A 13,370-nucleotide genomic window follows, 5' to 3' on the forward strand; every position below is an offset into this window, starting at 1 on the left:
TAGTAACAAAATGTGTAAAAAATCAACGGGTCTGAATACTTCCCGAAGGCACTGTATATCAACTCCTACCAATAAGATGAATGCTTTGTTTACATTGCATACATTTTTAAAGGAAGCTGAACTCCATTGCCACCACCACTGAGTTCTACTGCATGAGTTCTACAACAACTATAACTCTCAATGTCAAACACTTCGGTGCTGTCACCAGCAGCACTAACTATAATCCTACATGGGTAGAATGATCTGTATCCTCTGCTAGAAATAAAACACCATGCCTTGCTAAAAGCTAGTTTTGTAATTCAAGCACATTTAATGGTTAAAATTTGGAAGTACATCGTGGATTCATTGTGATCCGATAAGACTGATATTAATGAAATATGCATAGATAGGGTTGAGCAACAGAACACTATACAAACAAACAGCATATCTGCTTATATACAGGCGTTGAAAGAAAGGGTAAAACAAGTGATTATTTTTCCATAGTTAATATAATCCAATGATCAAAGGAGACATTCTTCTCACTTCTTATTTTGGTCAACATGAAAAAATGCACAAAGGCCTGATTGAAGTGTGAATTTTTACCATTATTCAAATCAAATCCATGTAGACCACTTGATTTAGCATGATATGTACAATAACGTTAGGTACTGTAATTAGTGTGATTCATATCTGTAACTTCATTAGAAACAAGCAGAGTTATAAATCACCTAAAAACGATGTTTTCTCTCTGTCACAGAGGACCAACTCACAGATTTCTGGGAAATTAATTATAGGGGGGAGTTAAGTCATCCGAAGCACAAGAGTGTTGGATGCACCTCAGAACTCAGAACCTAGGTAATTATGAGGTAGACATCAATAATGGTATTTTCACCCTCAACATTTTTTTATACAGCTTAAATTACTCTCGTCAATGTAAGAAATATATGATTATCATGAAACTCTGTACATCACAATTAATAAAATTATTATAGAATAGATATTATAACGATTTGAGTGCATTTAAAGTATGTACATTTACAAAGAAATGCCTTTTGTCATTTCTTCATAAGTTGCACTTGTAAAGTTTTAACTATACAAATATTTACAGCTCAAATAATGAACAGCAGTGCATTCAAAGCTAATGTGCATTTAAATATCTCGTTTGCGAGTCTTTTCTGGTCAGTCGATTATCAGGAAAAAAAAGGTGTTCTTCCTGACTACATGACATTGGCGCAGTCAGTTGTGGAAGTGCCTTTAGTAAAGATGCAGACGTTGAAGATGCAAATGTTTGTCTTGATTATTTAACGTGGCCTTTGGTGTCCCCACGTGCTCCTGTGCGCAACCGGGTCCAACTGCCTTTCAGTGTGCCTTCAGCAAGTCATCGAAATACAGTCAGCTGTCAATGGCAGGCACAATACGAATGCCTATGTCCATGTCCATGTTAAGAATCGTCTGTTTAGTCTTGCATTCGATGCCCGAGGGCTGTGATGACTCGAGCGCGCACTCCATTCTGATGAAACAGGACGCACAGGGAAATCTCTTGTAGGCATGTCTGCGCTATCTCTTTTCCTCAGCGCCCATTGTGTGTTTGGTAGATTACATTCACCTTTTAGAGAGAGAGAGAGAGAAAGAGAGAGAGAGAGAGAGAGAGAGAGAGAGAGAGAGAGAGAGAGAGAGAGAGAGAGAGAGAAAGAAATAGATTTGAAAGAGAGAGATTGGAGAGAGGGGGGGTGCTAGGGCCGATTGATAACGCATCAGAAGAGCTCGATAGTTTCAGCTGGACACTGGCAGTGAGCCTGGAAACACCCGCTACAAATGAGTCCTCTTTACAAGACCGTTGCAGGGAGCTGCAACAATGCACAAGGGCTATCCCGTGACTGCGGCCTAGTTTGAACAGGTGCATTCCACTGTGCCCATTTCGGACAGAATCCACTGATGGAACATCAAGAATTCCAAGTCTGCTCAGAAAAATTACAAATAATAGCATATCACTAGTATGTTGATACCCACTCCTCTACTGCGGACTAATGGTTTATGACGACCTGCCTATCCATGTCCGGGCCTCGCAAAACAATAGACTATGCTCTTGAAAAACATATCAGATGGACGCAAATGTAGGCTAGGAGTAGGTATTAGTTTAACACAACAATTGGACATCTAAGGCTATGTGAGATTGTACGGAGTTTAAATTTGATCAAAAATAAATATGCTTGCATAGGCCTACGCTACAAATGATGTCTCTCGCGGATCCCTTTTGAGTGAAGTTTAGGCGCACCATGATATGGCAAGAACGCATGGGTCTATATGCTTAAGATATGCCACAACTTTCATATCCTGACCTGGACCGAGTGACTTATCTTTGATTTTGCGGGGTTTAAATACGCAGAAGAAAAGGACGCTACCTGCAGCCACACTGCTCTACCACCATGTCCTCATACTGTTTGTACACAACGTTATTGCCCGAGTCTATGTAAAGAATGCTGATGGGACTGAGTTTGGTGGGAACACAACAGCTAGGAGGTGTGCTATTGGGATCCATTGAATTCATGAGAGTTTGAATGATGGCATGGTTTGTTGGCTCTAAATGCGATCTCAAAGGGAAGTCGCACACGCCCTCACAGTGGTACGCCTCGTAATCCAATGGCGCAATGATCCAGTCATCCCACCCTAGCTCTTTGAAATTAACATGCAGAGCCTTTTTGCTGCATCTAGATTTGGACTTTTTGCCATGTCTTTTCCCATGCCGATTGTTCAATGCAGTCCTCCGTCGGCGCCTGGCTTTGAACCGCAGGCCCCTCTCCTCCTCCGACCTGCTCCCCGATCCACGAGACCTGATCTTCTCTTTCATTTCGTTGAACAGGTTCTCCCTTTTCTTGGACCTGGTGTAAACCACCAAGATGGCCTTCTCTTGCTGAGTTCGACCGGTTCTGTCAAATCCCATCTGTTTTAAATCGATTTCCATTTCTGATTTACCAAGAGTGCCCTTGAGCTGGAGACAAAGCTGGCTCCCCTGGGCAGAGTGATGCCGGTTTTTAAACATTTCCCACACGTTCAAAACCTCCCATCCTGGTTTTCGGGAATCCAGAGGATCAAGGGATCTTGCATCCAGTAGCCGTTCTGATCGACAGGAGAGTAATTGAATGTCATAGAGACCTGTCGGGGACGTTTGCAAATCCCCGGGTACTTTTCTAAATATCCTTAATTCAGCTCCAACCAACTCCTCTTTGTCTGAAAGGGTTGAGACATCAAACAGATACTTTTGTCTTCGCAAAGGAGAGTGCAAGAGATCGTCTGCAAGATAAAAAGAAATAATTGCAGTCAGATTCACTTAGGGTGTACAGTGTTCAGGAGAGGGAGTGGGAGGAGGAGGGTTCACATTCTCACAAAAAGGCCAGATCCACTGGCCTTCTTTCTTGTTTTTCAGTGCCCATTCAAAAGTCGAGCTGAGACAAACTACGACTGACACGACATTTCTGAGCAGAAAGGGTGCATTATAATTTACTGTATAATAACCATCTTCACTCTTAACATCAATAATCAACAGATGCAAACTTAGCAGAACAACTACCATAACAACTACCATAATAATTAATTATTTAGATTTGCCCATTATGCATAATATGATAAGGTAAGATGAGCCTGTTTGAATCAATTTATTTCCATGTTAGTAAGATATAATTGTTGAGACAGTAGCCTGAATATTGTAGGCTAAGCCTATGATCATAATACAACAGCTGGCAATTACCTTTTTCGGTCTCTCTCTCTCTCTCTCTCTCTCTCTCTCTCTCTCTCTCTCTCTCTCTCTCTCTCTCTCTCTCTCTCTCTCTCTCTCGCTCTCTCTCTCTCTCACACACACACTGTCCTTTTGGATCTTATACCCGTTCGATGTGCAAAATACCGTTCAGTAGCCTATAATCCTATAATTTTGCCCTGTACTTTAAATGTTGTACATTTTTACTATTAGATCAGACTCGAAATATAGCCTATGTATTTTAATTATTTTGGGGAGAAATGTGAAATTCGGAAGCAAACTTCAATTGAATTGTCAATTGAATCTTATCATCATTTTTGTATGTTAATGTAGGCTATTGTTTTCTAATAACGCCCCAAATGAATCACTTCAGAGAATAATTTTCTTTTTCAATGTAGGTCTATCATCACTAAACGAAGAGCCTGATTACATTTGTGACTATTTTATCAAACCAGTTTATTAATTATTCTTTGCTTGGGAAAAATTACTTCTGAAACGATTATCAAAGTTGTGGAGCATAGAAACGAGGGGCCTAGTGATATGACGGGAGGGGATTCTGCCAGACTCAACCGACCGAAGGCGACATAGGTTACTGTACACTCAACTGAACAATACACAATTAATATATTACTCCCTGCTCGAGACCCACGAGGCCCAGGCTACACATTTTTGATCCCAGCGAAGCAATGTGCTCTCATATAAGTTAAAATATTGTTAATTTCTGCTGTAAAGGGTTTACTGGCGGTATGCAGTGTTTTTTTTATTTTATATCTAAAACCCAAGGTTTCATAAAATACATTAGAGCTTTTAAAACACAGTTTTCTAAAGATTTTTCGATTACTTACGAGACATTTAGATTTTTGTCATATTTTATCAGTCAAATATAATTATACATAGGCATAATAGGGTAAATGCTCAAAAAGGCTGAAGTAAAAACGAATCTGTTTTACTTTGAAGGCTACCATGAATAAATGTGTTGCCCAAACACAGTGCGATTTTCTTCAGCATTCACGATAACAGGAAGATACTAGGCATAAGACAGATCAACCTGTGGTCTTGGGAAATATCAATCAAATGTGATTCCGTCCATCAAATTAAATGCACTGGAAAATGTGTTCCTTAATAAAAACAACATTTGTGGGTAGCCTGTTCTAGGCCTAAACAATTGCTCCCTGTGTATAGGCTATTAATCTATAAATCCAACATAGATGCCATATTTCAAAATAATATGAGTTTATTCGAAATAGATATTTGAATTTGGTTGCCAATACTTTCCCCCCTCTGTGAACCCTGCATAGTTTAATAGTAAACGTAGAGTGAAACCTTGTGTTTGTTTCAGTAACTTTGCGCGTATGGTCTGCATTAAGGTTTTTTATAAGACCTCAAACAAATCGTATACAAGGTCACCAAATAATTAACAGTTCTGAATTCCCCTCTTCCTCATTAAAATACTTCCCTGCTTATATTTCATCTCCTCTTGCCAACGACAACATTCCCGGTTCAAAAGTGCTTGGCCTGATTATGCTGACTTTAAGTTACAGCGCAAATCTGTTTTAAATAACTTGACAATGCAGTTTGTTGATTTTGAGATATGATTCGACAAAATTAAGATACACATTTCGATTCACCTCATTTGCTTGGAAAATATAAACATTTGGACATAATGGAGCTTGTGCGTAATTTACATATTTATCTGACCAAAATATGAACGATACGGCGTCAACCACTTATGTTAGGCCTATTGTTGTATTATCTGAGGTTGTGGACAACATATAACATTGATGTTACGCTTTCCTCTATGTATTAGGCTACGACTTTCTAAAGGCTGAGAAAGAGAGCGAAGAGAGGAGCGAAAGAGAGAGAGAGACTTCTAGTGCTGTGGCTTCCGAGGCCAGCGAGCACCATCTGCGTTTTAATGAGTTACTTCAAGTGCCAAAAGTAATTTTCATACATTTGGTTTATTCTTGTCTGACCTTGCGACCACAACGAACATAGGGACGTCTCCTATTCTGTTTTGCATAAATTGTTTTCATTTTACCTGCAGAGGGGAAAAGCTACACAATATAAAATATTTCAGTTTTATACAAAAAATGTAGTCTATCGTACAAGTGTTTCCAAAAACAGCTGTGCGTAATAGCTGAAAAACGCAAAATTCAAATATTACGCACAAACGTTGTCGCTTGAGTATTACTTTTCGGACTTTTTAAAGTGCAAAAAATAGTATGTTGTAGTCTATTATACAATACAACTCAACACTCGAGGGCCTGGTAGAATCTTAACAGAAACCACCAATGTGCTGAGAGAACGGAATAAAAAAATATTTTCAGCAATTAAAGTGGCGGTCGCACAGCGAGGTACACAGTAAAATACTAACCACTTCGTAGCGAAGGACATGGTCTTACATTTTTTCCCTTTGTTTTTGGTGATGTGCCATTGGCTGAGCTGGGTCATTATGGGAGAATAGACAGTATTTGATATGTTATGACATGAACACTCAATTAGATCACGAGTTCAAATACTCCAATCAGCGGTTCGATGCTAAGCAACCATCAGAGAGTCCAGAGAAGGGTCAGAGCCAGTGACACATCAAATCAAAATCAGGGGGAAAGTGAGGCTTTTTCACCAAATCAGCTCTATGTTACAGATGGGAAATAATGCCAATAATGACGTTAACTGAATATATTTCTCCTCTAAAGATAAAGCTGACTTACATGTGTTCGGTTTGTTGGTGTTTGTCTGCTGTTGTTTGTCTAATCAAATCCGTCAAATCAATTGGTTACAGAGTTAACTGTCCCTAATCACCTGCAGCCAACCACCTGCAGCCCACCCTAACCCATTAAAATATAACAGTTTATTAACTGCAGAGTTGGCCATACAGATTGCACTGATGGCATGAAGATCTGTAACACAAAATGTTAATTCCTATCTTGATGCAAGCCAACTGTAATTTCCTGTTTGACGTGTTCACTGAGTCCTACACCAATGTGTAAATTAATGCACAAGTTCTGTGGAAATATAACTTTTTCTATGAGTATCTCAATTGGCCCTGTTTTGAGTCTAGTCTGACGACAAGGCAAGGTTTGAACAGGATGGGTTTGGTGCAAGCGGGGACTCATAGAGAATGATTTACTACCTTCATGTAGATAGGGCCTCAATTAGTGTTTTATTGTCGTGTAACCTGGGGGTCAATGTAAGTCTAATATAACTTTATACTTTGCAAAACTGACGTACTCCTATGGCTCTTTAAACTGTGTCCCAAGGGCTCAAATGGAACTGAATGCGACAACAAAACGTAATGCGTCCCTCATAAACGGTCCTAATGCTCCAGTGCAACTAAAATCACTTTTAGGCTGACAAGATAATTGCACTTTAGCTTGTGAAATATCGTTTTATGCATTAATTAATGGTACATTTTACAATTCAAGCTGTTAAATATTTAGATTGGATCACATCTAAATCTGCACCAAAGAGTGATAGGCCAGCACACTATTTTGATGTGGTTATTTTATGTTATTTTATGCCAGTCTTTGTGGGTCAAGAGTAGAACAGGAACACAATTGTTCCACATTTCAACTTGCAACTCCAGCATGTCGTTCAATAAGAGAGACATTGTAAAATTAATAGTTTATGTTATTGTGAAAGGGGCTTTATTTTCCAGATTAAAAAATGCATACCATGGCTGCAGCGATGTGTGCAAATCTAGAACAAATGTAGCAAGATTCTCACTTGGTCGTATGCAACGGTAGTAGACTACATAGCTAAGTCATTTTAGTTGAGACCAACCTGTTCCTCTGTCCACAAAACTTGTTATGGTGTTTGCAGACTTTGAGGAGCGGAAAAAACTTGCGTTTAGTCCGAGTCTCTCTGCAGCCGAATACGTCCTGTATATGGAGAGCATGTAATCGTGGGGCACAATTGCGTCCTTATTAAAGTCTTCTCCGTGATGGCTTAAGATAGGAGAAGATGCGAAGATCTCTTTGGGAAATTTGGTTGACCTTTGTCCATCATGAAGGATCTTGGCTCCCTTGTTTCTCCTTGGCACAGAGGGAGATATGATGGCAGCTGACTGAAAACATGGTATATTCCAAATGAAGATCAGTAACATATATAACGATAGTACTTGAAATGCGTCCATGGTGGTAGTGTCCCAAATATGTTTCAAAGCCCTCTCCACAATGAAGCGATTTTAGATAGCAAGAGCTGAAGATAGACTTCGCGTCAGAACTAGACTTCTGCGTTCCCTTCTCACCAGAAAAGTGCGTTCGCGCCCTCGACATCGCACAAGAGCCGAGACTGTTGAATCAACAGAGAAACACGCCCACTTGCAGACGCTCATGTAGGCTACTTGTTGGATAACTTTCCCCAGTCTTTCTATGGACGTTGAGACGGAAGAGACATCTCCGACGGCCGAGGAGTCGTGTCTCACCGCCATAAGTTACGCCACAGGATGCCAAGTTTAAAGGTACAATAACACGTTGACAAAGGTCAAGAGGTGGACAAAGATTTCAACAGAGCAGAGGTCATGGAACGTTCCAACCCAGCTGACAGAGTAGCCTATTGGCCTATATTGATGAATGTACCCAATTATCTAAGACCCCCTATAAACTTTTATGCACGAAAACATGAAGATCAGTGATTTATACATTTTTTGGGGCCATTTTGTTTTACACCTTAGCAATAGTTCAGCTATTTGGGGCGATGTTCTACATCCCTAACGAAGGTCACAGATGCAATTTTGACTTTTCAAGACAAAGGGCCTCGGTTATATATATATATATTGTATTTATGTCCGTAAACCAAACTGGCAATGTCCCCGAGGGCATCAATAGATTATGAAAGTACCGAAGAGAATATGTTCCATTCAATAAAATATATGGCAAGAAGAACACTATTCATTACGCTATTCAGCCTCTCTTTTTGCTGTACTCTACCGACCTCCAACGGTATTTCCGTGAACTGCAAGTGGCTTCAAAATCATACGAACCATACTTCTCTTAATATCTAGGCCCACTTGATGAAGACATGATAATAATTTATCCTCAAAAATGTGTCATTCAGATCATGATAAGGCCACCATGTCTCCAGATAAAGGACTTAATGAAAATCCCTTGTGGAAATCTCCACTCTTGAACGGATTAGTGTTAAGATGTGTACACAGGCCTTGTCAGTAACATATTGACTAACTGTGGTGTTAGTAGGTCAACAAACAGACAAGGTCCTTCACAGTGATAAGATGTCAAATTGTTATGAGACAGGAAACAACTTCACAATGTTTGATAATGCATGCAGGCGTTGATGCATGCACTAATTGTGTCTGCCATAGCTTTTACTCTGTGTATGTTTAGGACTATAGCCTATTTCTATGCAGACCCTATTTCTAATGACAGTTGGGTAAGATTGGATCCAGGGGATCCACCTACCGAATACCGTACCTACTTTTTGAAAAACTCCACAAAATCCATTTCTGATGCTGATTTTTTGTAGTATGTCAAGTTTTCGCTTTTATCTACATTACCGGTCAACAGTTTTAAAACACCTACTCATTGTCTATTTGCAATACTATAAATTGGTACGTGGAGGAATCAACGTGATTAAATCAGTCCATAAAATAGCATGTGGTTGAAATAGCATTATTTGGTATTCCTTTGTCTAGCAGTACACTCCAGCAGAGGGCAGCATTTGCCCACCATCGAGCTTTCACTCTTTAAATTTACTCTTAAAACACATGGACGGGGTCAGTATTTTATTCCAAATGTTTCAAATGAGAATAGGCCTTAGATGTCTCACACAATTAAGTAGCCGTTGGTCACAGGGGTAGGCTACTTTAATCTACTCAGTATCCTCCACCTCTTTGACCTGGGCTTTTTGACAGCCTCCCTCCGCTGCATTATGTTTTTCATCTCTGCAATCTGAACATTGAGTTTGGATAGCTTGTCCTCAAATAAATGTTGCTCTCAACAGCCAGTCACCCACGAAGCATCGTTACCCATCGCTCCACAAAAGCTGCGGCCCTTGCAGAGCAAGGGGAACCACTACTTCAAGGTCACAGAGCAAGTGACGTCTCCGATTGGAACGCTATTAGCGCGCACCACCGCTAACTAGCTAGCCATTTCACATCCGTTACAAAAGCAGATTTTTTTTTAATAATACAAATTGAATTGTGATGTCTTGCGAAGGATGCACTGCAGAGTCTACTCACAGGCGCTATCCCACTACTGGACGGACCCTGGGATTTGAGCTGCTTCTTTTCCGACCTGGGCCAGTGCAGCCCACCGTAGACGATCTGGTGGGCCCGGGCTACCCCATGAGTACTATATCGACACTGAATTTAGTGCGGATACCCGTTCGACATAGAACGCCAACCTCAGCTTCCGGGGGACTTGGGTTACAGGCACGCGCCACCGCGCCCGGCGCCATCCCCAGCTGCAAGTAGAGGTGATACCGGGAGTAGTGTGTGACTCCATTTCAAATGAACGCTTACAATCCTTTTCAAAGTCGACGAGTAGAACTAAAGACTATATAGTTTTCTATAAACTAGGCTTCAAGCGCTTCAAATTACCCTCAGATTTGACAATATTTTAATAGAAAGTCGGAGTACAGAAAATCTCTGATAGTCATTTTTTTCTCTTTGTAAGATGATGGAAGGTTATCTGTGCTGCTGAAGGTTGTAAGAAATAAAGTAAGGTTAATGCATTTATGCTTTACCAAACATTGTGGAAGAGTACAGTAACAAAAAAAACACCTTGAACCAATGAGATTGTAGTATTGTATTTGTATTTTTTAAATTTTAAAACAGTTACATAAATGCAATATATATTTTTTGAAAAATCCTTCATTTATTTTTACTTTTGCTAAGGCAAAAACAAGATTTGATAAACACAACCACATAATTTCTCTATGCGGATTTCATTCACAATGGACAGAAAATAAAAACCAAACGTAGACCTATCATTCACATTACCCATATTTTGCTTTAAATACATTGATTAATGTTGCCAATTATTCACCCTTACTGTTACTTTAGAAATATGAATTATTTTCACATTATAGTCAAAGACATAAATAACTGAATTTCTGTATTGACAATATTGTAAGACACGTGGACAGGGTGAGTTCTTTATTTCAACTGTTTCAAATGAGACAAGTAGGCATTGATCACAGTAGTGCATTCGAATGTTCTGGTCACTGCTGCGAAGCAGCTCAGTATCCCCACCTCGGGATTTTTTTTTTTGACAGCCCCTCTCTGATGATCTGCAATCTGAACATTACATTTGGAGAGTTTTGACAGTTCCTTGACCTCAAATTAATTTTGCTCTCAACGGGCCCTGCTGCATTATACACTTCATTCATCAATCGGGAGTCAGTTGAACCATAATCTGTGTTTATAGGATACGTTGAATATGGCGATTCTATTCAACCGACTCCCGTAAACCCAGATTCTGGTTCAGGAGTCAGTAGGCCCTATAACTCTCAGAAGAACAACAGAAGGTAAACTGATGACGAGTTTGGTCGACTGGTTACTGTAGAGGGAATTTTCATCCTTGAAGCAGGTTTTTTTAAACAAAACAAAAAAATGATAAAGTAGACTGGGTTTCGATGTCTTGCCAAGGCTGCACTATCGTGTCTACTCACTACTAGACGGAACCGGGGCTTTGACCTGGTTTGTTTCCGACCTGGGCCGGTGTACCCCTCTTTAGACGACCTGGTGGTCTCGGGCAGGAGCACCATATCACGAGCAAACTTGGTGCGGACAGCCGTTCTGCATAGCGTACTACAGCCCAGAGCTCATCAACTAACTCGATTCGCCAACTTCAGCCTCCCAGTGACTTGGATTACAGGGACGAGCCACTGTGTCAGGAGAAAAATGTAGCTGAAGGTAAAATTGATAAAAGGGGTAATCTGTGACGTCATTTCAAGAGAAGAACTAAAGACTGGTTGTCTATAAACTAGGCTTCAAAACTGTCTCAAATTACCCTAAAATTTGATATTTTTTTCATACACAGTCGAAGTACAGAAAACGTCTTATGGTCAGTTATTTATCTTTGTAAGAGGATGGAATGTCTGTGATGTTGACTAGCATGTTGTAAGAAATAAAATCACGTTAATGTTTTTATGCTTTACCATACATTTTGGAAGAGCACATAAAACCCTCCACTTGTAACTGATAATAAGATTGTATTTGTATTACTTTATTTTAAAACAGTTACATGAATTCAATATAATTTTCAGAACAAGCAATATTTTCATTTTAAATCTGCTTAGGCAAAACATGATTTGATAAACACAACCACAGTGTCACGTTCTGACCTTTATTTCCTTTGTTTTCTCTTTATTTAGTATGGTCAGGGCGTAAGTTGGGGTGGGCAGTCTATGTTTGTTTTTCTGTGTTTGGTTTCTGTTTCGGCCTAGTATGGTTCTCAATCAGAGGCAGGTGTCGTTCGTTGTCTCTGATTGAGAATCATACTTAGGTAGCCTGGGTTTCACTGTTAGTTTGTGGGTGTTTGTTTTCCGAGTCAGTGTTTGTCACCACACGGAACTGTTTCATTGATGCACGTTATTTTTGTTTTGTTCGAGTGTTCAGTTGTTTTCGTAATAAATCATTATGGACACTTACCAACGCTGCATCTTGGTCCGATCCTTACTCCTCTTCAGAAGAGGAGGAGGAATGCCGTTACAGAAACACCCACCAACCAAGGACCAAGCAGCGTGGTAAAGGACAGCAGCAGCAGCGGCAAAGTACACAGGACTCTCGGACATGGGAGGAGATTCTGGATGGCAAAGGACCCTGGACTCAGCCAGGGGAATATCGCCGTCCCAAGGCAGAGCTGGAGGCAGCAAAGGCGGAGAGGTGCTGGTATGCGGAGGCAGCACGGCAGCGCGGCCGGAAGCCCCAAACATTTCTTGGGGGGGCCACACAGGGAGTGTGGTGAAGCCAGGTAGGAGACCTGCGCCAACTTCCCGTGCTTACCGGAGAGAGAGAGGGACCGGGCAAGCACCGTGTTATGCGGTGGAGCGCACAGTTTCCCCAGTGCGTGTGCATAGCCCGGTGCGGTACATTCCAGTTCCTCGTGCCGGCCGGGCTAGAGTGGGCATCGAGCCAGGTGCTATGAAGCCGGCTCTATGCATCTGGTCTTCAGTGCGTCTCCTTGGGCCGGTGTACATGGCATCAGCCTTACGCATGGTGTCCCCGGTTCGCCAGCACAGCCCAGTGTGGGCTATTCCACCTCGCCGCACTGGCCTGGCTACCGTCTTCTGCCTACAGGTGCTCCCACCTGTTCAGCGCTGCCAGAGCCTTCCGTCTGTCCTGAGTCGCCAGAGTCACCCATCTGTCCTGAGCCACCAGAGTCTCCAGTCTGTCCTGCGCCGCCAGAGTCTCCAGTCTGTCCTGAGACGCCAGAGTCTCCCGTCTGTCCTGAGCCGCCTAGGTCTCCCGTCTGTCCTGAGCCACCAGAGTCTCCCGTCTGTCCTGAGCCGCCAGAGTCTCCCGTCTGTCCTGAGCTGCTAGAGTCTCCCGTCTGTCCTGAGCTGCTAGTCTCCAGTCTGTCCTGAGCCGTCAGAGCCGCCAGTCTGTCCTGAGCCGTCAGAGCCGCCAGTCTGTCCTGAGCCGTCAGAGCCGCCAGTCTGTCATGAGCCGCCAGTC

At 41.5% G+C, this 13,370-nt stretch overlaps 1 protein-coding gene and 2 pseudogenes across 1 annotated transcript; all 3 read right to left on the bottom strand.

Moving 5' to 3' along the window:
* Positions 1 to 290: 290 nt before the first annotated feature.
* Positions 291 to 8,025, bottom strand: LOC110489843 (growth/differentiation factor 6-A). The gene is made up of 2 exons (XM_021562789.3): positions 7,514 to 8,025; positions 291 to 3,270 (listed from the first exon to the last, which is right to left on the bottom strand). The coding sequence occupies exons 1-2, from the start codon at positions 7,863 to 7,865 to the stop codon at positions 2,378 to 2,380; spliced, it is 1,245 nt and encodes a 414-aa protein (XP_021418464.2). The 5' UTR covers positions 7,866 to 8,025; the 3' UTR covers positions 291 to 2,377.
* Positions 8,026 to 9,903: 1,878 nt separating this feature from the next.
* On the bottom strand, positions 9,904 to 10,142 carry LOC149985102 (signal recognition particle RNA; annotated as a pseudogene).
* Positions 10,143 to 11,310: 1,168 nt separating this feature from the next.
* LOC149985103 (signal recognition particle RNA) lies at positions 11,311 to 11,589 on the bottom strand (annotated as a pseudogene).
* Positions 11,590 to 13,370: the final 1,781 nt, after the last annotated feature.

The sequence above is a fragment of the Oncorhynchus mykiss genome, chromosome 2 (assembly GCF_057628025.1).
Source record: "Oncorhynchus mykiss isolate SJ-2025 chromosome 2, ASM5762802v1, whole genome shotgun sequence".
Classification (NCBI taxonomy): Eukaryota; Metazoa; Chordata; class Actinopteri; order Salmoniformes; family Salmonidae; genus Oncorhynchus; species Oncorhynchus mykiss.

Excerpts from the sequence above, each read along its gene's own strand:
- LOC110489843 (XM_021562789.3), bottom strand. The coding sequence starts at position 7,865 with ATGGACGCATTTCAAGTACTATCGTTATATATGTTACTGATCTTCATT. Across the intron at positions 3,271-7,513 it reads TTTTGTGGACAGAGGAACAG|ACGATCTCTTGCACTCTCCT; the intron begins GTTGGTCTCAAC and ends TTTATCTTGCAG.